This window comes from Panthera onca, chromosome B3 (assembly GCF_046562875.1).
Source record: "Panthera onca isolate mPanOnc1 chromosome B3, mPanOnc1 haplotype 2, whole genome shotgun sequence".
Classification (NCBI taxonomy): domain Eukaryota; kingdom Metazoa; phylum Chordata; class Mammalia; order Carnivora; family Felidae; genus Panthera; species Panthera onca.
The window spans coordinates 2,918,424-2,945,875 of NC_138344.1; the positions used below are offsets into that span (position 1 = coordinate 2,918,424).

Below are 27,452 nucleotides of genomic sequence, written 5' to 3' on the forward strand. Positions count from 1 at the left end.
CGTCGGGCTCTGTGCTGACAGCTCAGAGCCTGGAGCCTGTTTCACATTCTGTGTCTCCCTCTCTGACCCTCCCCCGTTCATGCTTTGTCTCTCTCTGTCTCAAAAATAAATAAACATTAAAAAAATTTTTTTTAAAAATAAATAAATAATATCCAAAAAATGCCAGGCACTGGGCACTAAGGGGAAAGGCCATTAACATAACACAAAAATACTCCAAAGTACTTGCCGCGTTGTCTGCCTCCCTGGTAAGGCCCAGCATAGAATATACTCTCTTTACATAAAAAATAAATGGAAATGGCTGCTTTAGCAGTCGAACACTGGATCAGGCTGAACGGAACCATTCCTGAAAATTAGGTGTTCCGGCTTCACTGTTTTTTTTGCGACTGCCAGAAGCATCAGAAGCTTATTTCTGGATCCTTTTTCGAATATCTATTACCTTTAGTTTTGAGAATTTAGCTTACTTACAAATTACATAATTTACTTTATAATCACGGCTGAGTTTAATAACTGGTTAGCAAAATTCCCGAGAATTGAACACCTGGCTCTTGTGAGCCCCGCAGCGCCCTCTTCCCTGCCCTGCAGGGTCCAGGACAGCTCTTCCAGACCCGAGCTGCCACTGCAGCTTGCTGGAGGGTGCAGTTGACATGACGTGGCTCTGCTCCTGTTCCTGCAGGAACAGCATTCCCGGGGCTTGCGTCCTCTCTGGCGGTGGGGGCTCACGCTGCTCTCCCCTGCGGCGCTGTGGGACCAGTCCCAGTAATTCGGGGGCTCACACAGGTCCTCTGCTGAGCTCCTCCCCACCGGGACCTCGGCCTGCAGGGCCGTCAGCTACTTTCTGGAGCTGAATTGTTCACCGTTCCCCTGAACCCTGAGCTTCCTGATCACCGCACCCCTTGGATGTTTTGTTGAACTTTCTTGCGTAAGCTGTTTTTGATCTATTTTTAGTGCCATCTCACAGATGCTGTTACACACCACCTTACAAAGGAAGCTGGCGGGGGTACCGAACACAGCTGTCTCTGCAGTAGTTTCCTGCGGGGGAGCACCTGCCAGTGAGCAGGGGAGCCAAGGCCGGGATATACGGTCAAAGTTCCATTTTCACTTTCTACTTCTAATGGTGAAAAAAATTATTGTAAACTGGGCGGAACCTCCACTAACACCGTTTGGTTACCATGAAATTCAAGTGCTTCAAATCAAGGGATTACGACACCCTGTAGATGCAAACTTAATTTCCACTTTGCTCTAAAAGTGACTTAAGAGGTGGTATTTTAATATCTAACTGGCGAGAATAATTTTGAATTAAGATTTACTACTGACTTTTGTTTCTAGTTTATTTTATGATATAACAGCCTCTGCGGTTTCTATTCTGCAGACTTGGGATTTTGCTTGAAGTCTAGAATCCAGTTTTTACATTTAATTCACACACAGAAAGGGAGGATATACACCTAATGAATTAAGCTCATGTTCTAACAAGGGACTGAGATGGACCCGGGAGGACAGAGAATTCACGAATCACGGTTTCCCCCACTCTGAATTCTGGGGACCAGAAGAGAAGCCTGATGCTGACCTAATTTTTTCTTTTTCTCGTGGGTATCCCTGCTTTAAACTATGTGGATGTTCTGGAATATATATACATATTACACATACGTGTGTATATATATATATATATATATATATATATATACATACGTATATGTATATATATATACACACACACACATACATATGTATATACATACGTATATATATATGTATATATATATATATATATTTTTTTTAATTTTTTAAAATGTTTTTATTTATTTTTGAGACAGAGAGAGACAGAGCATGAGCAGGGGAGGGGCGGAAAGAGAGGGAGACACAGAATCAGAAGCAGGCTCCAGGCTCTGAGCTGTCAGCACAGAGCCCGATGCAGGGCTCAAACCCACAGACTGCGAGATCATGACCTGAGCTGAAGTCGGACGCTCAACCGACTGAGCCACCCAGGCGCCCCTGAATAAGTCTTGTCATCGTTCTAATACTAGTTTTTCTTCCACCAAATTCCCCCTGATTCTTTTTTTTTTAATTAAGAAAAATTTTTTTTTTAATGTTTTTATTTATTTTTGAGACAGAGAGAGAGTGCGAGCAGGGGACGGGCAGAAGGAGAGGGAGACACAGAATCGGAAGCAGGTCCCAGGCTCTGAGCCGTCAGCACAGAGCCCGACACGGGGCTCGAACCCATGAACCATGAGATCATGACCTGAGCCAAAGTCGGACGCTCAACCGACTGAGCCACCCAGGGGCCCCTATATATTTTTTTATTCTTGAAATTCTCGAGATTTCTCTGGGGTCTCTTCTCGTGCGCTCCTGCTCCAGCCTCCACTGTGTCTCTCCCTTCCGTGCTCTGTCCCCGGAAACTCTTCTTCCAGGATTTCTTTCTGGTGTGACAGCGAACGCACGTTGGTACACACGGCTGTGCATCGAGTCCGCGGCGTCTGTTCCCCACGTCCCAGCTCTTCACTCGGCATTTCTGCAGGGCCTTCTCCTCGTGCGCTGACTCAGGCTTCCTCGGTCTTGGAGCGGCCCCTCCACTGCTTTGTTTGAAAATCCCACAGCCCTATCTGTCATTTTTCTGTCCTCAGTTCATTTGTTTTTCTTGAGTATCTGCTCTGGTTTGCAGCAGCGCCTCACCCTGCTAGTCTCACCTCGGGACGATCGTTCATTTTCCTAGGTTCTCCCCGGTTTCTTACAAGGAGTCCCTTTCAGATGGTCCCATCGCTTTCGCTGGTCAAACCGGTCTCTTCTGGAACGTTCCATCTCTCCACAGGTCCACCGACTCTTCCGTGTCCGCTCCGGAGGGGGATCGTCTGCGCCAGAGGACTCGGGTTTCGTGGGACTCCTGAGTCCTCAGGAGAAGAGGGAAGGCCTGAGACTCACCGTGCCAGCTCGGTGAGGCAATCGTCGGTAGGTACGGACAGGGCTGGCGAGCACAGGCGTCCTACTGTTGTGTCAAATGATACTCGTTCGCGTCCTGAGTAGCATCAGGGGTGTGTGTGCGGGCACACACCCTATCTTTAAAGTCTGTGGAGGGGCGCCTGGGTGGCGTAGTCGGTTAAGCGTCCGACTTCAGCCAGGTCACGATCTCGCGGTCCGTGAGTTCGAGCCCCGCGTCAGGCTCTGGGCTGATGGCTCGGAGCCTGGAGCCTGTTTCCGATTCTGTGTCTCCCTCTCTCTCTGCCCCTCCCCTGTTCATGCTCTGTCTCTCTCTGTCCCAAAAATAAAAAACGTTGAAAAAAAAAAAAAAAATTTAATAAAAAAAAAAAATAAAAAAATAAAAAAAAATAAAGTCTGTGGAACGCTTTAAAAAGGGACATTGGTGGGGCCCCTGGGTGGCTCAGCCGGTTAAGCATCCGACTTCGGCTCAGATCATGATCTCACACTCCACAAGTTCGAGCCCCACGTCGGGCTCTGTGCCGACGGCTCGGAGCCTGGAGCCTGCTTCGGATTCTGTGTCTGCCTCTCTCTGACCCTCCCCCATTCATGCTCTGTCTCTGTCTCAAAAATAAATAAACATTAAAATAAATAAATAAATAAATAAATAAATAAATAAAAATAAAAAGGGACGTTGGGTCACAGGTAAAATCTGAATAAAGTCCCCCGATAAACATACTGCCCAGCTATTGTTTTATTTTCTGACTCTCCTTGGGTTTTCTCCATCCTAGTCTGTATCCCTACGGTGATCAAAGAAACAAAAACCAAAAGTGAGAGGGATTTTCTATAATGAAAATTATTTACAATGCATTTCCAGCACCGTAGGTATTTAAGGAAAATGGACAGTTTTCTTGGCCCTGTATTTCCCCTCGGTCACATCCTCAGCTTCCCCGCACAAGCTACTCATTCTCCACGTCAACTGGATCCATTCCTTATAAAGACGGAGGAAAACAACAAGAAGACGGAAACCTGGGAGGCTGCTAATTTCAAAGATCACTTAAAGCAGCAAAGTTTTCTTTTACGGGAAAGCAAGTTTATGGTTTCATCATTCAAACGCAGCCTGTGGAACACACCTGGAAATGATTTCAAAGTTTTCCAAGTCACCCTGCTAATAGGTATTACTTCCAACCGAACCATTACTGGCCTTTGAAATATAGAAGCTAAGAGCAGACTGCACAGATCAAATACGACAGATAAAAGCATTCTGAAAAGCGTATAATGCTATAAAAACATAAGGCGATCATATTAGAAATGGATTTGGACGTGAAACCCCAAACTGAAATCATTCAGTTGGACGCTGCCCTTCAACCTTGGACGTGGGCACACAGCGGTGAGACTCTACTCCAGGTCTGGCTCGGCATCGCACCGGGGGCGCCTCAGGCCAGGCACCTTCATACGATCACACCCCGTCCATATGTGACCGGGCACAAACAGGGGTTTTGGTCAAGCGCCCCAGGCTTGCACTCGAACCCATCATGCTCACTCCCTTGGAAAACTTTTTGCAAACTGTGTGATCCAGTGTGAAAGTCGGTCTTCAGGAGCTGTGGGTGGTCTTTCTGACAAAGAGCTCTGTATTTGTGGCAAAGTGGCAATCTCTGGCTGTAGCTAATTGGTTGGTGATAAAATCATCAGCAGGAAAATGGACCCGGAATACCAACCATGAGAAATCTCAGACTCGAACACACACGTGTTGGTCGAATGACATTTATAGAGTTACGCTCATCCACTCAGGAATATGCGGCCAAGAGCCAGCCACAAATACGGAAGTAAAGAACTGCTAAAGACACAGCTAATGGGATTTTTTTTTTTTTAACAACTGCTGGGGCAGAGAAGGCCAGGCACACCGGGTCTGCAAGTAACAAATGCACTAAGACCAGGTGTGGAAACGTCCGGAACCTACTAAAATAATTAAAACACAAGTGGATGTACCAGTTTGTCCTTTATGAATTACAGAAGCTAGAATTATTCATAAATGATGCCCAGCAGCCCTCGTGGTCAGACCTTACTGCTCTAGGCCTGACGGGGCGTTCTAGCAAACATCTCGCGTGTGGGTTCCACCGCTCGGTAAGGTGCAAAGCCCTCGTGTGAATCGATAAAGAAATTGATGGCAGTAATGAACCTGAAGCTGTGTCAGAAGAACGTGATACATGCACAGGACAGGTTATACACACCTGTCACGCAACATCCCTCCCAACACGGGGAGCGAGGGTGCGAGGTGGGTCTGCTGAACCGCACCGGAATAATGATATATTGAGTACCAGTTCCGGAGAACAGAGGAAAGAGACAGAGACAGAGAGAGAGAGAGAGAGAGGGGGAGTGTATGTACCGTATGGGGAACACCCACGGAAGAACACACACCAATGTGTTACTGGTGGTAACAACAAAGAATTGGTGGCAGAGACGAGACTGTTACTTCTGTGACATCTCAGTATTTGTCCAGATATTAACTATCAGCACGTGCTACCTCTGAAATCCAAACGAGTGAAATCAAAACGAAAGCCTACCAGTGACATCTGCCAACAGAGAACAGGCAGGTATAGAAAACAACTCAAATCTTAAGCACACCCGTGTGTGCACGCACACACACACACACACACACACACACACACACACTGAAAAAAAAAAAGAAAACACCCGAGGATTATGCTCTGGTTTGTGGCCACTGGATCCTGAAAATGAAACAGTGAACTCAATGAGCAAATACACACACTTGCTGGAGAAAAACAATACAGATTCAACGATATTTACATCTGCTGAGCATCAATCATGTTGTAAACAGCTACCTAATAACTTGGCACAGAATGTTTGTACCCAATTTATCCACACCCATCCCTTTTTACACTCAGTTGTATCCCCTTGTAGCTTTGCAGATAAGCGACCGTTACAGTCCACACAAAGTCAAAGATTACTGTCCTTTCTCATTGTCAAAGGTTTTTATTCGTGACAGTCTATAGTATCACAGGTAAAAACAGGTTTGTCTATATCCTGCCTAAACTTGAAGGCACTTGGCTAGAGTAAAATTTGGCAAAGTCTTTAAAAGGACTAATCTTTTTCTGGTGTTATAAAATGCCCATTAAAGTACAAGCCATACTTTACAAATTAAGGTCTGAGAAAGGGCATCCTTCTCTCCTCTGGCTCAAACCTGAGTAAGGGTTACTACATACACCTTGCTTTCAAATTAGGAAGCCGAGACTTTCCCTAACAAGTACCCATGGCTCAATCGGCGGAATACGCGCAGAGAAATCTCTGGCCTCTTCCGTGGTCTCCTTGCGAGGCTCTGCAGTGACCGTCCCCCCACACTCCTCGTCCTCACGGCGGTCTGTGTCCTCGCGGACGGTCCCGCTGGCCACATCGAGCTGCTGCTCTCTGCTTGGGCAAGGGAAAACTCCTTCGTCTTTCTATTTGGCACCAGTGGAACCTCTGAGAAACAAGTCCAACTGAAAAAGAGTTCACGGGGAACTTCTTGGGGGGCCCCGGCGAACAGAACAAGATAAACGGCATCTCTTCCGAAACCGGGCTCGGTCAGTGGTGCCTTGGGGCTCGCGGACTCCTCAGCCCCAGCTCAACCTGGCTCCTCCATCGGCGGGACGTCCCTCCGATCTCAGACCCACTGGACTTCACCCTTCACTCCACATGCCCAAACCGCTTCCCAAGACTCATTCCAGACACACTGGGTGAGCTCTTACCTAGTTCAAAGCACATTCCTAGGCCCCGTCAATCACAAAGAGGAGTCAGGTACCATCCTGAAGGAATTTATAGTCTCAGCCTTAAATCGGTGGGATACAGAGGAGAGCATTTCAGTGTTGACTCTTAAGTTGAAACAACGATTTGAAAAATCAAAGACAACAATTCATACAATTAAAAATAGGACATGCCTTCTAAAACATTAAGGAATCCAACAGTACGCAAAAGTATAGCATAAAAAATGCAGGAAAAAAACCCCATTAACATCAAAGCATAAAATAAAATAATCAAGTACAAATATTTCGATCATAACTGGAGTGGACCACACAATCCATCATCCAAACTAGGATTTTCAGGAGGGAAAGGGGCCACAACGACGTCTCCAAGACAACAGGCATAAAGCAAACAACCCACACAGGCCAGGCTGGGGGGTCTCCCTTGGTATGAAAATAAACGGCCCACTTTCCCACGGAACGGAGATGCAGTCATGGGCTCCGGGGCTCACCCCCTCCCGCCCATACCCCTCCCCACCACGGTCCTGTTTTCAGGGTCTGAAGGTCAGTGGGGCATACTGAAGAAAATGGAAAACAAGCAAGGGTTCACACACACAAAAATACTCTGTGCTGTTTGCAAAGAACATAACTACAAACTTGTTACATTTAAAAATAAATGTAAAACAGTAAAAAAGATTTTAAAAAGGCGGGGGGTGGGGGGGGTGGGACAGCGCCTGGGTGGCTCAGTAGGTTAAATGTCTGACTCTGGCTCGGGTCATATCTCACGGTTTGTGGGTTCGAGCCCCGTGTCGGGCTCTGTGCTGACAGCTCAGAGCCTGGAGCCTCTCCCTGCCCCTCCCCCTCACACTCTCTTTCGAAAATAAACATTAAACAAAAATTTTCTTCATACATTTAAATTTGGTCATAACTTGAGCTTTGGAAACACTGGGCTTTTGTTTTTAAAGACAGTTTTGTATTTTAACACAAAGCAGGTTAACACACCTGGTTCCAGTTGTAAACTTGTCTAACCTCGTGAGGGGAACTGTTTTCCAAGTTTACTATAAGTAACTATGAACACGTTAGACTTCTATGGCACAAACAAATCCAAAAAAGTTACTCAAAAAGTGAGACTATTCAGAAAGATGTGGGTCCGACCTCCGTTACATGACTTGTAGTCTCACAGCTATGAGACTTCAGGCCGCGAACAGCCTCAAGGCATCTCCCATCTGGGCAGAGGAGTATTTCTGCGCAGGAGAGACACCGTCGCACGTGTGCCACACCCAGCCTGCCTGACCACACGTCCTGCGACGTCAACTCTCGGGACAAACCACCTTCTGGTGAACACACTGAACCCGAGAAGCGACAGGGAAGCGGAGCAGAGGGTGTGGCCAGGGGTCACGGGCTGGAACCCCAGCGCCTGGTCAGCAGGGCCCCACCCGCCCTTTCTGACGGGGAGGACCTCGGTCTTCCCATTCGTGCTCTGGAGGGAAACGCCAGCAAGCCAACGAATAACGGTAATGACATCTCCCAGGCTTTCCACAGACTCTCGTCCTCTGGCTCAAAATTCCATCCCGTCCCTGCGCTCAGAAGGGCACGCGGAGGGCCAGTCCGCGGCTGTCTGGTCAACCGCACCGGCCGGGTCACGCACCCCCACGGGGAGCAGGCCCCAGGATGGGGGGGATCCTTGCCCAGGAGCTCAGAGACACCAACTGAAAACAGGAACCGTGGCATGCAATTGCCGCTCTACGACCAACGTATTAAAAGAGGCAGGAATTCGAAGGAAGGAGCCAGATGTGTGCACAGGAGCGGCGGGAGAACGCTTCAGAGAAGTGGCACGTGGGCTGGGATGTGCGTCTGAGTTCACCAGCAGCAAAGGAGAAGAGAACCCAGGGGAGAAGAGACGGCACGGGCCGAAACACACACGTGGGAAAGTCCGACGCACACGCTGCTGGCGGTGATGCGAACGGGCGGCCGCCATAGGACAATACGGAGAGTCTCAAAACACACGAACACGGCTACCACGTGATTCGCCGGTCCCACTTCTGGGTATAGATCCAGAAGAAACGGGAACAGGATATCTGCACCCCCTTATTCACAGCAGCTAAGGTAGGAAACATCCTACGTGTCCATCAACGGGGGGATGGACAAAGAAGTCGTGGCGTGTGTCATACTCTAATGGAATAATAATGGAATATTGTTCAGCTCTAAGAAGGACGGAAATCCTGCCATTCACCGTAATGTGGATGGTGGACCCTGAGGGCACCAAGCTAAGTGAGGCAAGTCAGACAGGGAAAGACAAATACCGTACGATCGCTCTTACATGCGGAATCTGAAAAAGCCTCACTCAGAAACAGAGAGTAAAATGGTGCCCAGCAGAGGCTGGGGGGCGGGGGAAGTAGGGGAGATGTTGTTTTCAGGGACAGACTTGCAACCAGCAGACAAATAAGTCCTGAGACCAGATCTGATGTGTTCCCGCCGCAGAAAAGAAACGATCATGTGACGTGATACGGGCAGAAGCTAACGCCACAGGGGAATCGTACGGTGGGATCCAAATGATGCAGATGAACACGATGCACACATGAACTTCGGACAGTGTTATACTTACATCTCAATAAAAATAAACTCTTAAAAACCCTGATGTATTCAAGAGTGGTGAGAGCCAAGGCACCAGGCCTGGGGGTGGGGGGTGGGGGGGCGGGGCGCAGTGGAGGGCGCAGGCTCTGTGAGGTCCACACACAGGACAAGTCAAGGCCGCTGGGGTGTGGTATCAGCAGTGAAGAAGTACATGGGCCGCTGGAAAAGACATCTCCTCGGGGACGGGAGTCTCACTACCTCACCTCTGTATACAGTGCCGCTTTTCTCTTTTCTTTTTTCTTTTCTTTAATGTTTTTATTTATTTTTGAGACAGAGAGAGACAGAGCATGAGCAGGGGAGGGGCGGAAAGAGAGGGAGACACAGAATCCGAAGCGGGCTCCAGGCTCTGAGCTGTCAGTGCAGAGCCCGACACGGGGCTCGAACTCACAGACTGAGAGATTGTGACCTGAGCCGAAGTCGGACGCTTAACCAACTGAGCCACCCTGGTGCCCCGTGCTTCTTTCTAAACTAGGGAAAACTGACAATTTCTCAGTGGTCCGCTTCTCTCTTCTCCCTTTGGGGAGCAGCCCAGTGATTCTCCTCCGGTCCTTCCCACGGTTTTCTCCCTTATCAAGGAAAGACCTGGGTTCCACCTTCCACGCTCATCAACCAAGTTGAGAAAAGACGGTGTCTCTCTGAGTCTTAGGTTCCCTCTTTACAGGAAGCAAGGACTGGACTATGGGAAGGATGAAATTCAAGGACTCTGCAGGCCTGAGGTCCCAAATCACAGCAGAACAGCATTTCAAAGACCAGAAGATCGGACAAAGCAAGGAGGGCCAGGGGCAGAAGTATTTAACATAATCTCGGCCACACAACTAACTGAGCAGGAAACAAAATCCAGCTCAGAAGGGGCGGCCAGGACAGTCCTCTTTTGTGACTGAAACCTCCCGGGTCTCCGACTTCCCAGGGGCAAACAAGGATGGCAAATGTGCCCCTCAAGTGTCCGGTGAGGCTGCTGGGAACAAACCTACACGGAGGTGACTCACCTAACACCCAGCATGCACTAGGTGCTCAGTGAGTGCTGGTCAGGTGGCCTGATGTGTCCTTCAACAGCACTTACAAATGTGGCTTCCCTCCTCAGTCAACAAAAGATATGCAAATGTGGACTGTTGAGAAAATGAAATGACAATGGTCATTTTGGAAAAATTGAAGGCTTGTGGCTTTGAAGAAAAACAATTATTACACAATAAATCTACTAATTGCTGCTTCTGTAGAAACCTAAAGGAAAACATGCCCCTATTGCATTCCCGCCCCCAGGGGGACGGGGCTTTGCCTTTGATTTTCAAAGCATATCTGATTTCCTTCAGCCTTTCCAGACTCAAATGGTAAGACGCATTCCCACACGAGGGTGAAGGAACAGCAACTCTTGCTTCAAACCTGCGCTTGAACCAACAGACCCGAATCCTTTGAAATGTGACCGAACGGCTGTAAATTAACAAACAGTCATCTGGGGAACATAAAACCGGTGACAATGTGCTTCTAATTGCATGGGAGATCAGGATATTAGTGAGGTTTTATATTCTGCTTCACTGCCTACGAACCAGCATATCTTTTCATAGTAATGCTTTTTCCCAAGTAGAAACAATGCAAGGAGTCACAACTCAGTTTCTAAGATGAAGAGAAAACCAAAGGGAAAAAACATACAGCTAAAACGATGGCTTTAGTGCCTGGAACAGAGGTGGGAGGGCCAGGAGGAGGGAAGGAGGGAAGGAGGGGAGGAGGGAAGGAGGGAAGGAGGGAAGGAGGGGAGGAGGGAAAGAGGGGAGGAGGGAAGGAGGGCAGGAAGGAAGGGAGAGAAGGAGGAAGGACCAAAATAAATTTAAATGGCAGCTATAAAATTGTTCTTCAGGCTCAAACACCAAGCGGAAACCACGACTGAGTTTCCTGCTTTGGTGACAGACACCTGTAAACCTGCAGTTGTCCAAAGTGCCCTCGTGCCACGTGCAGGGCCCTGGGCTAGAGGGTGTGGTTCACAGCAGCCAAGCCAGAACCCCGGCTGGGTTAACGAGCTTCAGTCCCCTCACCAGACAGCTCAGCACTCTTCGTACACACGGTTCACGGTTCCAAGTTTCACACGCGGCTCGGGCAGGGCTCCTGCACGCCTTCACTGTCGCCTGCCTTTGTTCCTCTCTCCTCTGATACACGGAGAACCGATGGAAAAGGCCGCCCCCTTGTGCTCATCTCGGAGTAGCTGCAGCCCCGGCTAAGAGCTGGAACCACTTCCACCATCCCAGGGGGACGGGTGGCTTTGAGAGCAGACGTGCCCCACGCAGCCCCTGCCCAGAAATCAAGGCTGGTGTGAATAAGGATCAGAGAAAGTGCCAGAGCTTCTGAGATGGCTCAAGTCCTAGAGAGCCATCCTGGACCTCTCCTGGGCACAGCCACGTGCAGCCTGGTCCCCATGCATCCAATCAGGGTGACGAATGCTCTTCTAAAGCTCCTGGTGGTGACAAGTGTCTCTAGGGAGGGAAATTCCTATCCTGACTGCCAAATGGCCTCTGGACCCCTGGCTTTCTGAATGTCACCTAGAGCAATGCAGAGAGAGAGGAGGGCAGGGAGGCTGCTGAGAACAGCAGAGCCACTAAGAGACGTCGGAGAAACCAGGCAGGTGTAGGAGGGTTCTTGGAAAGCCAACCAAGAGAGAAGGAAAGGCCATAAGACATCACCCGACACAACCTGACTTCATACGGACACAACCTGACTTCCACCAAAGTGGCCGACTGGCCGGAGGTCTCCATCGGCCAACCAGGGTTGTTTCTCACTTAACAGACAGGTTGCCTTACTGGCTGGTTTGGGATCAAATCTGTGAAAGATCTATAAGTAATTGGGAAGACTAAATTCAAGCACCCAGCATGAAAAACCCAACCTAGTACAGAGCCAAATACATAATACACACAAAATACATGAATGTAAGATAGTAATTCGTCTATAAAACTAAGCAAACAAAAGTTTGTCTTTTTAAAGCAAACAATAGTTCACTACCTGCTAAAAAAAAATTAGATCTCATTTTTCTTTTAAGAGACTTTGGATCCTGAGAGAGGCTTATGAGAGACAGACACTGATGTCCCCTCCTCCTTTGCCCAAATCCCCCCACCCTCAAATCTCAAATGTCCGAAGAAAGGGAAAAAGTACGGAAAATCTATGTCAGCTCAGAGAAAGATCTCATCCAAATGCTTGGTCCAATCCAAATCCAATCTTTAAAAACCAGAACTAGATTACAGGTCACCCAGGCCTGCCAGAATTAATTTATGCCACCAAGAGAGAACCTGCTCTCTCCACAAGTTAAAAATAAGAGACCTTGGACCTCCCCAATATCCAGGAACCCGTTTCAGGTAAGACCCTGCGGCAGAAGAAGTCATTCCGGCAGCTGCCGGCTGGCTCAGGGGCACACAGGCAGGCCTGGGGCCCACAACTCAGACCCTGTATAAAAATGGAAAGGGCTTCTTCCCCGAAGAGATCAGCACCGGGACAATTTTCATTGTTTACGTGATGTGGTAATCAAGTTAGGAGGCTGGTACAATGTCGTGCTGGGTGTGAGTCACGGCCCCCTCCTGAGCTCCCCGTCATGAGAAATGGCTCCACGGGATACAGATGCCAATTCTCCCCAAATGTACTTACAGATTCACACAACATTATTGCCTTTCACAGGAGCACGTGTACGTACGGATGCGTGTTTACGGACATCACACTGCCTAGGTCTTCTATATTACTGAGCTTTATTTATAGTAAAAGAAAGGTGATCGTGATGTACCTCTGTAAATGAAACATCATACTATAAATACTTAATGTACTGGAATGTAATAAAATGATCTGAAGTTCACAAGGAAGAATAAATAAATGTCCAAGGATGGCCAAAAACCCATTGGAATAAATAGTGATAAAATGAGATTAAAACACAAACCACTGAAACCATGAAAACCAAACACTACGGACTGACAATATATCGGAACCGCAAACAGAGCCCAATAACAGATGACAGCATCGGAGGAAACTGAACGATAAGAGTGCTGACCCAAGAGCCTTGCCTCTGGGAACAAAAGTAAGGCTGAGGAGTTTACGGGTAAGCCAGTCCGTGCCTAGAAGAACTTAAATGAGCACATGGGGTTTATATAACATGAGAGCAGAGTAAGAAAGAGAACAAAGCATCTGGAGGAGACCACGAGGACTAAAAAGGGAAGAGAACAGGAAAGAACCAGTGGGCCTTGGGTCTCCATCGGCCACAGCTCTGAGAACGGCCCGCAAACTGGGGACAGAGCAGCTCTCTGGACAACGAGCTCCTGGGTTCTGCCTGCCTGGGGCTGGAGTGGGGGGGGGGGGGCACCCTCAGCTCGGGAGACAGGAAAGGGGCTTCAAATGGCTCCCGGGGCCAACAGCGGCCTCACAAAGCGCAGAACGGTGCTCTTCTCTCGACTGGACCGAGGCAGAAAAAAGAGTGGACGCTCAGAACGTCTCTGTTTCTCTAACATCCTGTGCTTTCCAGCCTAATATGCACCTGTGAGCCTCCCAGAACGCCTGGTCGCACCGAGGGGAGCAGAATGCAGCTCGACTCAGTGCACTGCAGGAGCGACAAAGGATTGCCAAGTGACAACGTGGCTCCAGGGTCCTGAAAAATCCTATCACATTGAAACGAAATGCTACTATCCCAATACCCTTTAATGAGGAATGTTCGGACCAAGAAAAGGATTTCGCTCTCAGCTACGAAATTCCAGAATATTTACACTGAAAAGAAAATGTGTCCACTATTCTAAAGAGATGTCTTCCCCTTAAGGGACTCCGTCCCCACGTCAGCTTGTGTGAAGTGTCAGGATGGAATGAGCTGAGTGCCCACCTGCACAGGACGGAGGGACTTCACTCCCTGCTGAAGGCGCGGTGACTCTCCTCCCCAGCTACAAAACTGGAAGAAGGCCACAGTCTATTTTATTCCAGGCGGAACCCGCGTACTCTCAGCTCCTGCTGCTGATTACAGACATCTAAGGATTTCCCTTGCAAATAACAGCTTAAAAACCTAATACACTTCCTTTTCAGGAAACAAACTATACTGCAATCCTGTGGTGTGCTTTATATTTGTGTTGTGAATCACTGTTTTTTCAGAATAGTACTTTAGAAGAATATATGCCCGTGTTTATAGTTAATAACGTCTTGCAAAAAAAAAAAAAAAAATTTCACACCTTCACTCTGAATCCACCCTCAACAGCTCGAGGCCTTGCTGTCCGGGCACGTGGCCCGGTCGCTCACGGAAGAATCTGTTCCTTCCGCACTCTGTGTTCAAGCTTGCGCACTTGCCTCTCGGTAGAAAAGTCTCCACCTCCCTCAAGGTGCAAGCCACAGCCTTGCGCCCGTCAGCCACTCCTCCTTCTCCCAGAAGCCTACTTCTGGAGTCCGGCTCCGATGCCAAGTTTGGAGCGGGGGTCCGAAGGCAATGTGGACAATTCAGGGGTCGCAAGCATGACACGTCGTCTTGCTTCCTGTCATCTGTGCTAGCCTGTGTTTTCTCCTGAAGAAGCTGACAGAAGTTTTGATTCTTTGTAACTGAATACCTAGGAAGAAGAGTGGGAGCCAAGAAGTAGTTTCAGAAAGAGCCAGAGCCTCTGATTTCTACACGGACCGCTGGAACATTCTTCAGGTGGGCTTCCCCAGAACGAGGGAAGCATCAAAACGCTTATGACGGCCCACCTGGACATCTTTCCTTAGAGAAAAGGAAGTGCATTCAAACAGATGCCACATTCGATTGGAAAAGTGTTCTTTAATCTTCATATTTAAGGGCTTCACTTATGATTTATTGTCTTTACATGTGTGACTTCTGGCAGTCAACTAACGACATTTCCCATGGAAGTCAACAGTAATAAGCTCCTTGCTTAACATTTTGCCGTTTGCTATTTTTAGAAACAAAAGAAGGGTCGCCACCCCACAGCCTTCCATTATCGTCATCTGCAAGGTAGGATGCAGATCAGAGCGGGTAAGCACCTCGCCTGACTACAAAGTAAACGCCGCTCGGCTGCAGCGTAACCCGAAGCATCCTAACTCCAGGCCACCTCTCGGCTCAACCCGCGGGGACAAATTCTCTAAGGCGGCACCAATGAGGTCAAGTAAAGGTATTAACACTGCCTTCCTTCCTAATTTAAAAAAGTACAGCAGATGACACTCAAGGCGTAAAAAACTCAGAAGGCGAATCAGAACAGGCAACACAAGCCTACGAGTCACGGGAAGAACAAAGACATTTCCCGTCTTTGTGCGCCCCCTTCCTCAACCAAACCCTCTCTCCAGGGAGCTACTGCCTTGAATTTGCGGTTTACCTTTCCGTGTATCATTTATTATGCATGTATCTGTTGCTATTTACAGGTTTTTAACCTCCACATGAACGCTCGGCAACTTGCTTTTCAAATCCACCGTTTCCGTGAGACTGACCCCAGCCGGTGCCCAGTGTCATTCACTTTCACTTGCGATGGTATTTTTTTCCTCGTGACTGTACCCCATTTTACTTCCTCACCCTTCCGTCCACGGACATTTACGTTGTTGTCATTTTGGTTTGTTTGTTTGTTTGTTTGTCTTTGCTCTCCTAAACAGTACACGCCTGTCCACGTCTCCTCGTTTGGAGCCGACGTGAAAGCTTCTCTGATACACACGCCTGCCTGCAAGCGGGCTCGCCGCATCTTGGAGTCACGCAGTCAACCGAGGGGCACGAGAGCGTGTTTTTTGGGCTTTCTGGCAACTGGCCCATTGTCTGTCCGCTGGGAAAAAATCAGATCTCACCTTGTCAACGAGAAGACTATTACACCAATCAACAAGGACATCTTCCCAACCTTCGTTAAACCATTTACAAAAGTCACGTCATTTCCCCATTCCGTCACGCGTGAAAAACACCAAGAAAAGAGGTCAGATCTGCTCTCCACCTTGCAGGTGCCATCTAAGAGTAAAAGAAGAATGTACTATTTCGAGATGGTGGGGAAGAAAATTTCCATCAAATAATCCTTTGCTCTCAAATAATGTCCAGAAAGGCAATGACCTTATTGACAGACAATCCTCAGGTTATAAACCTATGATAACCTATGTATTCAAAAGAAGTTACACAGTTACAGCCAATTGCTTCGGTCCATGAAAAAAGGATCAGCAGACACCCCTTAACCCGGGGAACAAGCATTTTGCCAAACCATATGCCAACAATTCACCTGAGGTCACAGACAAGGGGATTCCTGCCACCGCACAGCCCGGTGCTTTCGGAGCAGAAGGGACCCACAGCTGGTTCCATTTGTAAAGTGCAGCTACAGCCACGGGCCGGGAGGCACACAGACAAATGCAGTGATAAAGAGAACAATGTATAAATCTGAAGAAATCTAGCCAAGGTTATACTAAGATTCAGGCCATGAACACATTCATTCGAAGAGGAGGAAAAACATGAACCAGATCTTCTCAAAGACAGTAATAAAACGAGACAATTAGTGATAAATAGGAGGTAAGGCTTCATAAAGGTGCTACATTAATGTATTAAAAACTGTAACAGGGGCGCCTGGGTGGTTCAGCGGGTTAAGCGTCCAACTTAGGCTCAGGTCATGATCTCACGGTTGCTAAGTTTGAGCCCCGGGTCGGGCTCTCTGCTGTCAGCGCAGAGCCCACTTCAGATCCCCTGTCTCCCTCTCTCTCTGCCCCTCCCCTGCTCTCTCTCTCAAAAATAAATAAAAGCATTTGAGGAAAAAAACAAACAGGTGCACCTGGGTGGCTCAGGCGGTTGGTTAAGTGTCCGACTATTGGTTTCGACTCAGGTCATGACCTCATGGTTTGTGAGTTTGAGCCCCACATTGAGCTCTGTGCTCACAGTGCAGAGCCTGCTTGGGATTCTCTCTCCCCCTCTCTCTGTCCCTTCCCTGCTCGCTCTCTGTCTCTCTCTCAAAAATAAATAAACTTAAAAAAAATAAAAATAAACCTATAATAGATGAGGAATTAAGAACAGAAGTAAAAATACAATATAACAAACAACCCAGTAAGACTGATCAAAGGAAAGGGAAACAAAAATCAATATAGAAACAAAGGTTAGATAACTACAGATACGGAGGCAGACAAAAATCCCAGCTTTCTATGTATATTATTACGTGACCTTTGTGAACTTCAGTTTTCCCCACCATAGAATGTATCTACTGCCCTTGGCCCTGAGGAAATCAGATACTCAGCCCTGAAGACACAGGAGGTTCTGGCACGTGGTAAGCACTAACAGATGCTAACTCGGGATGTCATTATTATAATCAATATTAATGCCAGTATCCATGCAAATGAACTAAATAATCAATCTGAAATAATATGAGAGCATGAAGTACAAAAGCCAGCACAAGGAACGGTAAAAAGAACCTGAAAGGGAGAATAACAGCTGATAAAATTATCAAATCTGTACGCTGATGACCAACCAGGTGTAGGTGGTTTCACGGGTGTTACTGTCAAAACTGTTTGAGGACCAGAAAATCCTTGTGCCATTTAAACTATTCCATAAAACAAAACACAGTGAAAACTATCCCTTATTTCTTATTTGCCTCATGCAGCTGGTATGATGCTCTTATGTAAACTCCATAAACTTAAACTAAATAAATAAATATATATATATTTAAAAAAAAAAAAAAAAATATATATATATATATATATATATATATATATATATATATATATAAAAATACAGATCAGCCAGGGGTGCCTGGGTGGCTCAGTCGGTTGAGCATCCGACTTCAGCTCAGGTCATATCTCACAGTTCGTGAGCTTGACCCCGTGTCAGGCTCTGTGCTGACCGCTCGGAGCCTGGAGCAGGCTTCAGATTCTGTGTCTCCCTCTCGCTCTGCCCCTCCCCTGTTCACACTCTGTCTCTCTCTCTCTCTCTCTCAAAAGTAAAGATTAAAATAAAAAAGTTAAAAAAAAAAATACGGGTCAGCCCAACTTACAAACATAAACACGTTACACAGAAAAAAAGCAGTGACAAATTGAATTCATTGGTTTATTAACGTATTGAAATGCATTCAACAAATAGCTTATTCCAGGAATACGTGACTCATTTGATAGTAAGAAATGTGTTACTACTGTGATTCATGGCATAAGTGGCTCAAGAAAGAGAAAACATCACCTGAAAGGTGTAGAAAAGACCATTTGATAAATGTCAACATCTATGTACGTTACAAAAAATCTTTTAATGATTATTTTTGAGAGAGAGAGAGCGTGAGCGTGCGGGGGGGGGGGGTGGACAGGATCCTCTGTTTGGAGGGCAGCCACCAAACAGAGCAGCCATCTGGGCGCCCGCACATTTAAAAAGTTACTCTAGTAAACAGAAACAGTGATTGCAGTCACTGTATCATTATAAAGACTCTGCGGATGAAATCCCGTGGAAACACAGTATAATGTACATGAGGACTCCTGCACCATCAGGAATGAGACACCAGTACTGCACCCCGTGTAGCCCTGTCCTGGGAGTTACAGCAAACAGACTGACCCAGAAAGCTATGAATATGAGAGAAGATCATCTCTGAAAGAAATACGTACAGGTTTTAAACAGAAAGCGTGATTAATTTTACATCAAAAATACACCATTCAACTGCACACTTAAAAGTGGTTCAGATGATAAATGTTACATGATGTTTGTTACCACAATTTTAAGAAACAAACGTTCATATGTGGATATAAAGAGCCTGAGCCTGGTGGTTATCCCTCTCCTAGCAGAGAACTCTCATTCATTATGTGCATATTTCAAATGGACCTAGTATATTTTGGCCTACACGATACTGAAAACGACCTCTACAGAGAACTTAAAACGTAACCCTTAGAATTCACACATGAGCTATAAGATCAAAATACAAAGACAAACTTATATAATAAAGAAATAAAGAGAACACATACACAGAACGGGTCAGGAGAAAGACAACAGACCAGACTCAAAGAATCAAACATCTTATGTACCTAGTCCAGATGATTTTACATGTGAACTACTTCCAAACCTTCAAAGGAAAGATAATTCTCACCTTCTACAGACATCTCCCTAGAACAGCCACATCCAGTTCGGTAGCCAGGAGGGACGCGTGGTTTCTAGTGCATCTGATGGAGGGAACCTTTAATGTTACTTGATCCCAACCTATTTAAATTTAAGAAAGCACATAAGGCTAGTGACTGCCATCACGCGGAGCAGCTCTAGAGGCGGTAAGAGATGAAGTTTCCTGTTTTGGAAATACCAAGAAAATAAGAGCCAAACTTACTTAGCATCCAAGAAAAATCTGGACGAAATGCTAGTTAGCCGAACAGAACGGTGTGTGACAAGAACGTGCAATGATCAGGGGCTGCTTTTCTTTTTTTTTTTTCCCCCGGGAATGCAAGCACCATGAAGAATAATCAGGAAATAATTAAATATGATCCACGACATCAATTACCGCGACTAGAAAAGCTGCTGAGAACACACCCATAAAATTTAGTATCTATTCTCGGTTGGAAAAAAAAGCATACTTGGTGGCATGGTAAATAAGAGACATGAATCAACGGGTACCAGCAAAACCTGAGACTAAAATGGGTACTTTCATTAAAGTTAGGGAAGAACCAGACAGAATATCAGAGCACAGCAGTGGTCATCATTACCTATCATATTTTTACAGGCAGATATAAAAATAAGAAACAAGACACATGATAAGGAAACAATAAAATCGTTATCATCTGTAAAAGGAAAATTATGAAAACCAGCTGAAACTTTTAATACTAAGTAAGGCTCTGGTTATTTACTGATTAAAATAGATTCTTTCCAAGTGAAGCAATGTTGATAATAGGGTGTATTTAAAAGAAATTCACTAGTAAGTGAATTTAATGTATTACAAAAAATACCACAAAGACTTAAGAGTCACAGACTGTTGAGATTTCCTTTGAAATAACAAAATCAAATCTGCGTGTAGTGCCCTTGGAAGGATCTGGCTCCTCAACTGCTCCACTTGACTAAAGACGGACAGACTCAGAGGCAGACAGACAGACACACACACCCTTCGTTCAGCTTTCACTTCTCACTGACTTCCTATCACCCAGCGACGAACCGTGAAGAACTAAAGTCAGTTCAGAAAAAAAGCTAATTAATATTCTTTTCCTCCTGTTGTGACAGGAGGAATATCACATTTCCTCTTAGAATATGGCCTTGAAATTTTAAAGATTTAGCCATATGGAAGAGATCTGAAAGTGTAGAAGAAAAGGCTAAAGATTTGGAATCCTAATTCAATTTCCCCTCACATTTTAATAGGAGCCTGTAGCAAACATTTATTTTCAGAGACTTTCTTGGTAGGGGACTGAACAAAAGGCCATTGTGTGTTAAACATGGGGAGGTCTCTGCGGTCCCATCTATCTGAGTTGTTTAGACATCAGGTTGGAATTAAATCATTTTAGACTCTAAATCAACTATTTCCAGACCACAAAATCTATTCCACACTTATCAGTCAATGCAAGTTCTCCAAGTGAGTTATAGCCGAGTTCAAATGTGAAATCTGCATTTTTCAAGTGCCAATAAAGGAACTCTCCTTTGGACTTTGACTATACACCCTGAATTGTGCAAAAATGCCATATGAGTTTTCATTTCCTTCTCCAACAAAAATTTTCATCTGCATTTGATAAATCCTACTCAGTATCATTTCTGATGAAAAGCATATGGACATAAGACATATCATTCTGTTACTTTCTTATTGAGTAGGAATTACAACCTTTTCTCTAAGTTAACAAGAGCAAAATAGACGCAATTTATAGGCCTGCCCCGATCGCTATAAACATCGCCACATCTTACTTTGCGATATGCGCCCTGTCATGGGTCTGCTAAAATATGAAAGACAAGGAGTTATCTGCGGTTCGTGGTGTGGTCACTTTAAAACATGTTCACAAATTCTATGACACGTCTGCCAGTCAGTCTCCTCTCTCTGAAGATGGGCCAGTCGTGGTGACTCGCTTCCAGTGTGGAGTGAGGTCAAAGCCAGTGAGGCCAGGTCACGAACGCTGATACAGCTTCTGCAGAGCCCAGTACCACGCTGTGAGGAGGCCAGGAGCCCTGGGGGAGGCTACGCATTCAGGCCCAGTCCCATGACCCAGCCAAGGTCCCAGCCAGCCAGCACCAGCCCCCCGGACAGTGAGGGACGCTCGCGCCCAGGCCAGGGGCAGCCCCACGGACACTTTGGCAAAGAGAGACAAGCTGTCCGCTAAGCCATGCCCAAACTGCAGATCTGTGAAAAAAATAACGGCCGACTTTGTTTTAAGCTCTCAGGCTTTGGCAGCTTCATGATGCAGCAACAGGTAACCGGAACGTGTATGTTAGTTCCACCAAATTCAGCCACCCATCTTATTTTTTTTTAACTTGAAATCTCCCAAGAAGACAAACCTGTTTTAAGTTAAACAGCCAACCAACAGGGACGCCCGGGTGGCTCAGCCGGTTGAGCGTCCGACTTCAGCCCAGGTCATGATCTCACGGTTCGTGAGTTCGAGCCCGGTGTCGGGCTCTGTGCTGACAGCTCGGAGCCTGGAGCCTGCTTCGGATTCTGTGTCTCCCTCTCTCTACCTATCCCTTCCCTGTTCATGCTCTCTCTCTATCTCTCAAAGATGAATAAATATTTCAAAAAAAAAATGAAAGAAAAACACAACCAGTAAACACAGCAAACCCACCGGTGCTGACCCCCCACCGCGTGCTCAGCCGACCTGGCCCAGCAGCCTCGGGGCTGGCGGCCCAGCTCCCATTCCCCTGGGCTGTCCTATCCGTTCCTGGCCGAGGGCTTCTCCCCACTCAACCCGCCACAGCCCTGGGCCTGCTCCTCTGTTCCTCCCTGAACCTCCTCCCAGCTTTGGAAAGTTCCTTATTAAACACGTGACTGATGAAACTGCTGCTCCTATGACAAGGGCTCCAGTTTTGTAACCAATTAGCAAGTGGCTTTTGCCTAAAAGGGTCACTCTGACTCCAAGGCTGGTAACCAGGTTCAAGAGGTTCCGATGGGGCCACTTAAATGGGTTATCGACCCAACCAAGTAACCAGTATTCTTCCAAAGGAGCACCAGGGAGGGAGATACCCTAATTCCTAATGATCTGAAGGTTCTTCTCTAAGAAACACAAGCCTGAAAAGTTAAAGCCGGGCCCTGAGAGAGAATGTAGTTTGGACTTTTTTTTCATCAGTGGAAAACTGATATAACCCACTCTAGATTTTCATGACATACGTACGTACTAAGAATTTTTACCTCACCCCATCCTTACGGAAATGTCAACCTACCATAATAATTGGCCACTTTAACCTTCAACGTTGTGCGTATTTTACAAACAAAATGTAATTCTGTGTATATTTTATAGCTAGACCAAAGAAAGTACGCCATACAATGCTATTTAATATTCTGTCCTTAACGTTTAGAATGTATGGTAAGTGTAACAGTATGCGAGAAACATAATAAAAGTCCTGGGAACCCACAAATAGTCTTCTTAAAACAAATTTAAAGTGGCTAGTCTATTTTTACCACACGAAACGTTAGCAATCACTGCTCTGGTCTAAATCATTTGGGGAAACTCAAGTCCAGAAAGGTCATACAACTGGCCTGCGGCCATATAACTAAGGCTAATAACCAGCAAAACCATGACCAGAATTTTTGTATACTCGTGTTTTCTAGTCCTGCACGGGGCTCAGTGAGATTTGGATTAATAAAAGGAAAACAATTATTTTAGTTTCCATTCAAAAGGCAAGTCAGAGTGGCTGGCTGGATTCCAGCTCCTTCAATGCCACATTCATAACCCTTCTGGTGCACGGCCCTCCTGAATGCAAAGAAACAGAATCCTGACAGAGGGGCCGCAGGCAGCGCTAGACAAGCGTGGGAGGAAAGCGGGCGGCTGTGTGGACCGGCTAGTCAAAAGCCACTCACAAGCCAAACTCCTTGTCTTAACTGCGGAGGCTGTCAGAGTAAGATACTCAGCGCCTTGCTCCTACTGTGGCTAGGGGCGGCCATGTGACAAAGCCACAAAAAATGAGACTACAGAGAAGTCACTAAGGGGGCATCTCTTCCCAAATGGCAACAGTGCTGTGAGAAGGCCTTTGGCCCTAGTGCCCTCTTTCTGCCAGGAACGCGGCTGTGATTCCTGGAGATGTTAGAGCCACCTTGGTTCCCTGGGGGCATAATCTAGGATTGCAAACAGGCCGACAGAAGGAACCTGGCTCGCTGAGGACACGGGAGAGCCGTCACTCCGGCCCCGGACTGTGTTGTGCTCAGGCTTCCTGGTGAGTGAAATTCATCACAAGCATGCGTTTGGGTTTCGGTTACCTGCAGCTACACACAAGCTTAGCTCTTCGGCAAAATTAATCCGGCTTCCTCCTCCATGCGTTTTGACCCAAAGTGGTGCGTCCGTCTGTGTTATTTCCAGATTGCTAAATCTGGTGAACAAATATTTGCGCACCTTCACCATCACCTCGCAATTATTCTGAAATACCAGGAAAAGAGAAGGAGGCACGTGTCTCTTCTCCAAGAGGAAGAAAGTTCTAGCTCACCGCAGATGGCAGGGGAGGGCTGCCTGGAGAAGCAGATGAGAGAGAGACGGCGTCCCTCCTCATCAGCTGCGGAACCTCAGTCCCGGACGGCAGACGGAAAGCCAGAAGAGAGAACCACTGCCCGTCAAGTTCCCGACCTCGACCAGGCAAAGACTACAGACGCTGGGCCTTAACGGGAGGAGACATGGCAAACACCATCCACTCTACAGATACCTTCCCTTGCCCTTGGGCATTAGGTCCAAGATCTTCCACCTTACCTTGCACTGAAGAAACAAAATGGGCTGAAGTTGAGCAATACAGCCATCCCAAGGAAGGCTTATAAACAAAGACAGGGTATTATTCGTTCTTCTTCCCATGTCCTTCCTGCTACGGTACTTTGCTGGCTACGGCAGCTCACAAACATACCAACCGTCAAGGTCCGCTGGCATTTTCCAAAGGGTTGGAAGAGGACAGGGAACACTTGATGAGAAGCTAGGAATTCCACTAATTTCATGCCCCTCCACAAGAAAAGAATTCAAACATAAAGAGAAGAATGGGTCTCTGTGAAGGAGTGGCAAAATGCTCAGGCAAGTTTCTTGGTCTCAAGTTCACAAAATCCAGATCAATCATTAGCTGTTGTAGACCAGCAGTCTGGACCGTTTCTCTAAAACATAAAGAGAATTCCCAGCCGAGCAATCACCCAGTACACAGCTTTACGGCCGACAAGCACCCTACGGGCTCAGAAAGCAGCAGCACAGGACGTAGAGCATTTCACAGCACACTCAGGTCCCGTGATGCTCCGAGGAAAATCCCTCAATCTGAGACTTCAGGGTTCACTAAGGACCTCAGAACGTGAATTCTGCCCACAGAAGCAGAAGCCAAGTATGTAAGAAACACTGCAGGGTCGACAAACAGTATTTATGGATATAAACTGATAAATGCTACTAGTTTTTTTAAGTTAATTTATTTTTGAGAGAGAGTGAACACGTGTGCACGTGTGCATGGGAAGGGCAGAGACAGAGAGGGAGAGAGAGAATCCGAAGCAGGCTCTGTGCTGTCAGTGCAGAGCCCGACGTGGGGCTCAATCTCATGAACCAGGAGATCATGACTTGAGCCGAGATCAAGAGTCAGACGCTTAACTGACTGAGCCCCCCAGGAACCCCTCTTTCTCTCTCTCTCTCTTTTTTAAAGGTTATTTATTTTGTGTGTGTATGTGTGTGTGAGAGGGAGAGAGAGAGAGAAAGAGAGAGAGAGAGAGCGAAAGAGAGAGAGAGAGCGCGCGCGCATGAGTAGGGGAAGGGCAGAAAGAATCCCAAGCAGGCTCCGAGCTGTCAGCATAGAGCCTGACATGGGGCTTGATCTCATAAACGGTGAGATCGTGACCCAAGCCATAATCAAGAGTCAGATGCTTAACCGACTGAGCCACCCAGCTGCCCTGATAACTACTACTAGTAAAGCAACATTTAATGGATAAAAAATACTGGAACAGAGGAAATGAGTTAAATAGAACTTTACATCAGAATAGTTTCCAATAACTGAGAACCAGAAGTGTCTTAGTCATCCAGACTGACTTTTAAGTGAGCAGAAATCCCCCTTCTTGCTCCCAACCAAACGGAGCCCCAGCTTAAAACGGGGCATTCACCAATTACTCAGGCAGTACTTTTAAAAACAGAACTTCCAGAACCCACAGCAAGTTACTGATCCACTAGGAGGATTGCTAACTCCTCAAACGCACAAACTTAAAGGCTCAGGACGCCAGAAAAAAATAACCAAAGTGAAAAAGAGATCAAAGCCATTTCCTTCAAAATTTCACAAGTCTGTGCGGCAGGTAGGGCAGGGCGACCTCTCAGAATGGAGTGTAGACGAGGCACGAGAGGGGCCCACAGGGCCGCCTTACCTAGCACGTTTCCTGGAGGCACCTCCACTAGGCCTTCCAGCTCCCTCCCCATCAGGAGATACAGGTTTTCCAGAGTGCAGCACGCCATGTGGGGGACCGGGGGGAGGTCGTCCAGTGGGGTGGAGAAGCCCGACGGCACCTGGCCAAAGAGAAACGATTGGAGAGAAGTTAGGAGACGTCAAACAGAAACATTAGCTCGTGTCGATACGGTTACGTTGATCCACAGGGGAGATGGTGCGGTCACGTCACGTCAACCTGAAGCCCGGAAATCTGAAGTGATAGAAAGGATGCCTCGCTTTATGAATAAAATCTAAATTTCTCAAGTATTTAAAAACTGTCAAGAAAGGGACACAGGCATCAGTTTTACGACTAAGTAATATCAATTCTGTGACCTAGTACCACCATATTAGCCAAAAACCAAAAATCCCCACAGCCCCTGGCCAGTATTTCCGGGAACCGTGCCACACGCCAGTCCTGGTGCCACTGTGCTATTACTTCCACGTTTTTTATCACTTAAAATTGTTTTAATCTAAGGGCGCCTGGGTGGCTCAGTCGGGTGAGCGTCCGACTTCGGCTCAAGTCACGGTCTCGCGGTCCGTGAGTTCGAGCCCCGCGTCGGGCTCTGTGCGGACGGCTCGGAGCCTGGAGCCTGCTTCGATTCTGTGTCTCCCTCTCTCTCTGCCCCTCCCTGGCTCGTGCTCTGTCTCTCTCTGTCTCTCAAAAATAAAATAAACATTAAAAAAATTGTTTTAATTGTTTTAATCTCATCATAATGCCCTGCAAGCACTCAGCAAGAGCAGGTGCTGGTGCTGGGTTACACAAGGAAATGACCAAGCGGGAGAGCAGCCAGTGATAAAACGCCACGAAAATGGCCAAACATGGCTATTACATGCTATGCTGTTAATCTGCAAGGCCGTGAATACTGGGGACACTGATGAGAAGACAGAGCAAGTTACCGCAGGGATATGCTGCAGGGATAACGGATTTATGCGCTCACCTCATATCATGTTTGATCTTAAGTTTCGTCAAGAATTATTCAGTATTCGAGACAGTATCATTCAGCGACCTCCATATAAATGCAAGTACCCTAAAGGCCTTCAAATCAACCAACTAACCTTTGGTACCCACAGGCCCAAGGCACCGTGCTACTGCTGTCTATGAAGAGAAAAAATGTTAAGTTACAGCATATACGAAGATAACTAACATCACAAACGGAGTGAGTGACAAAAAAGCACTACAGGCAAGTAAATTCACAGACACTCAGAGGAGGGAGAAGCTATTGCGTTAGGGTGAACTTGGAAACCCCAGGAAAATGTGGGCCTTTCGGGCGCATGCTACGTTTAAACGTACATGTTCTGATTCAATGACAGGTCTGCAGGATAGCTCTAAAGACAAATTGGGAAGAAATTTTAAAAAGGATTAAATTGGAAGACAAAAAATTATCTATAGATAATATAATCATCCAGTTAGAACCAGCTACAGATAAATGATAATTAGTAAGACACTGTAAGCAAGGTGGCTAGACACAAGATCATTATACAAAAGTTAGCTGTCCCTACGTCAGCAAGAGAAAAAATACATTTTTTTAAACAGCAACTTTTAGAACGGCAACAAAATATAAGATAGCTGGGAAGAAGTCTAACAAAGTGATTAAGTATCTTTATGGATAAAATTGTAAAACTTTAACGAAAAACATTTAAAATAACCTAAATAAGCAGATAGATATGCCTGATAGATTCACAGATAGATTCTATATTACAAAATGTTGACTCGTACCAAACACACGTACTGATTTAAAGCAATCGGTCTCTCAAAG

At 46.6% G+C, this 27,452-nt stretch overlaps 1 protein-coding gene across 2 annotated transcripts in view; it reads right to left on the minus strand.

Moving 5' to 3' along the window:
• The window catches only part of EFL1 (elongation factor like GTPase 1), a 123,435-nt gene that overhangs the window by 50,491 nt on the left and 45,492 nt on the right, over nucleotides 1-27,452 (minus strand). For both annotated transcript variants that reach the window (XM_081795826.1, XM_078449081.2), the window contains one exon: nucleotides 25,637-25,775. In XM_081795826.1, coding sequence (XP_081651952.1) covers nucleotides 25,637-25,775 — 139 coding nt within the window. The remainder of the gene's footprint in view (nucleotides 1-25,636; nucleotides 25,776-27,452) is intronic.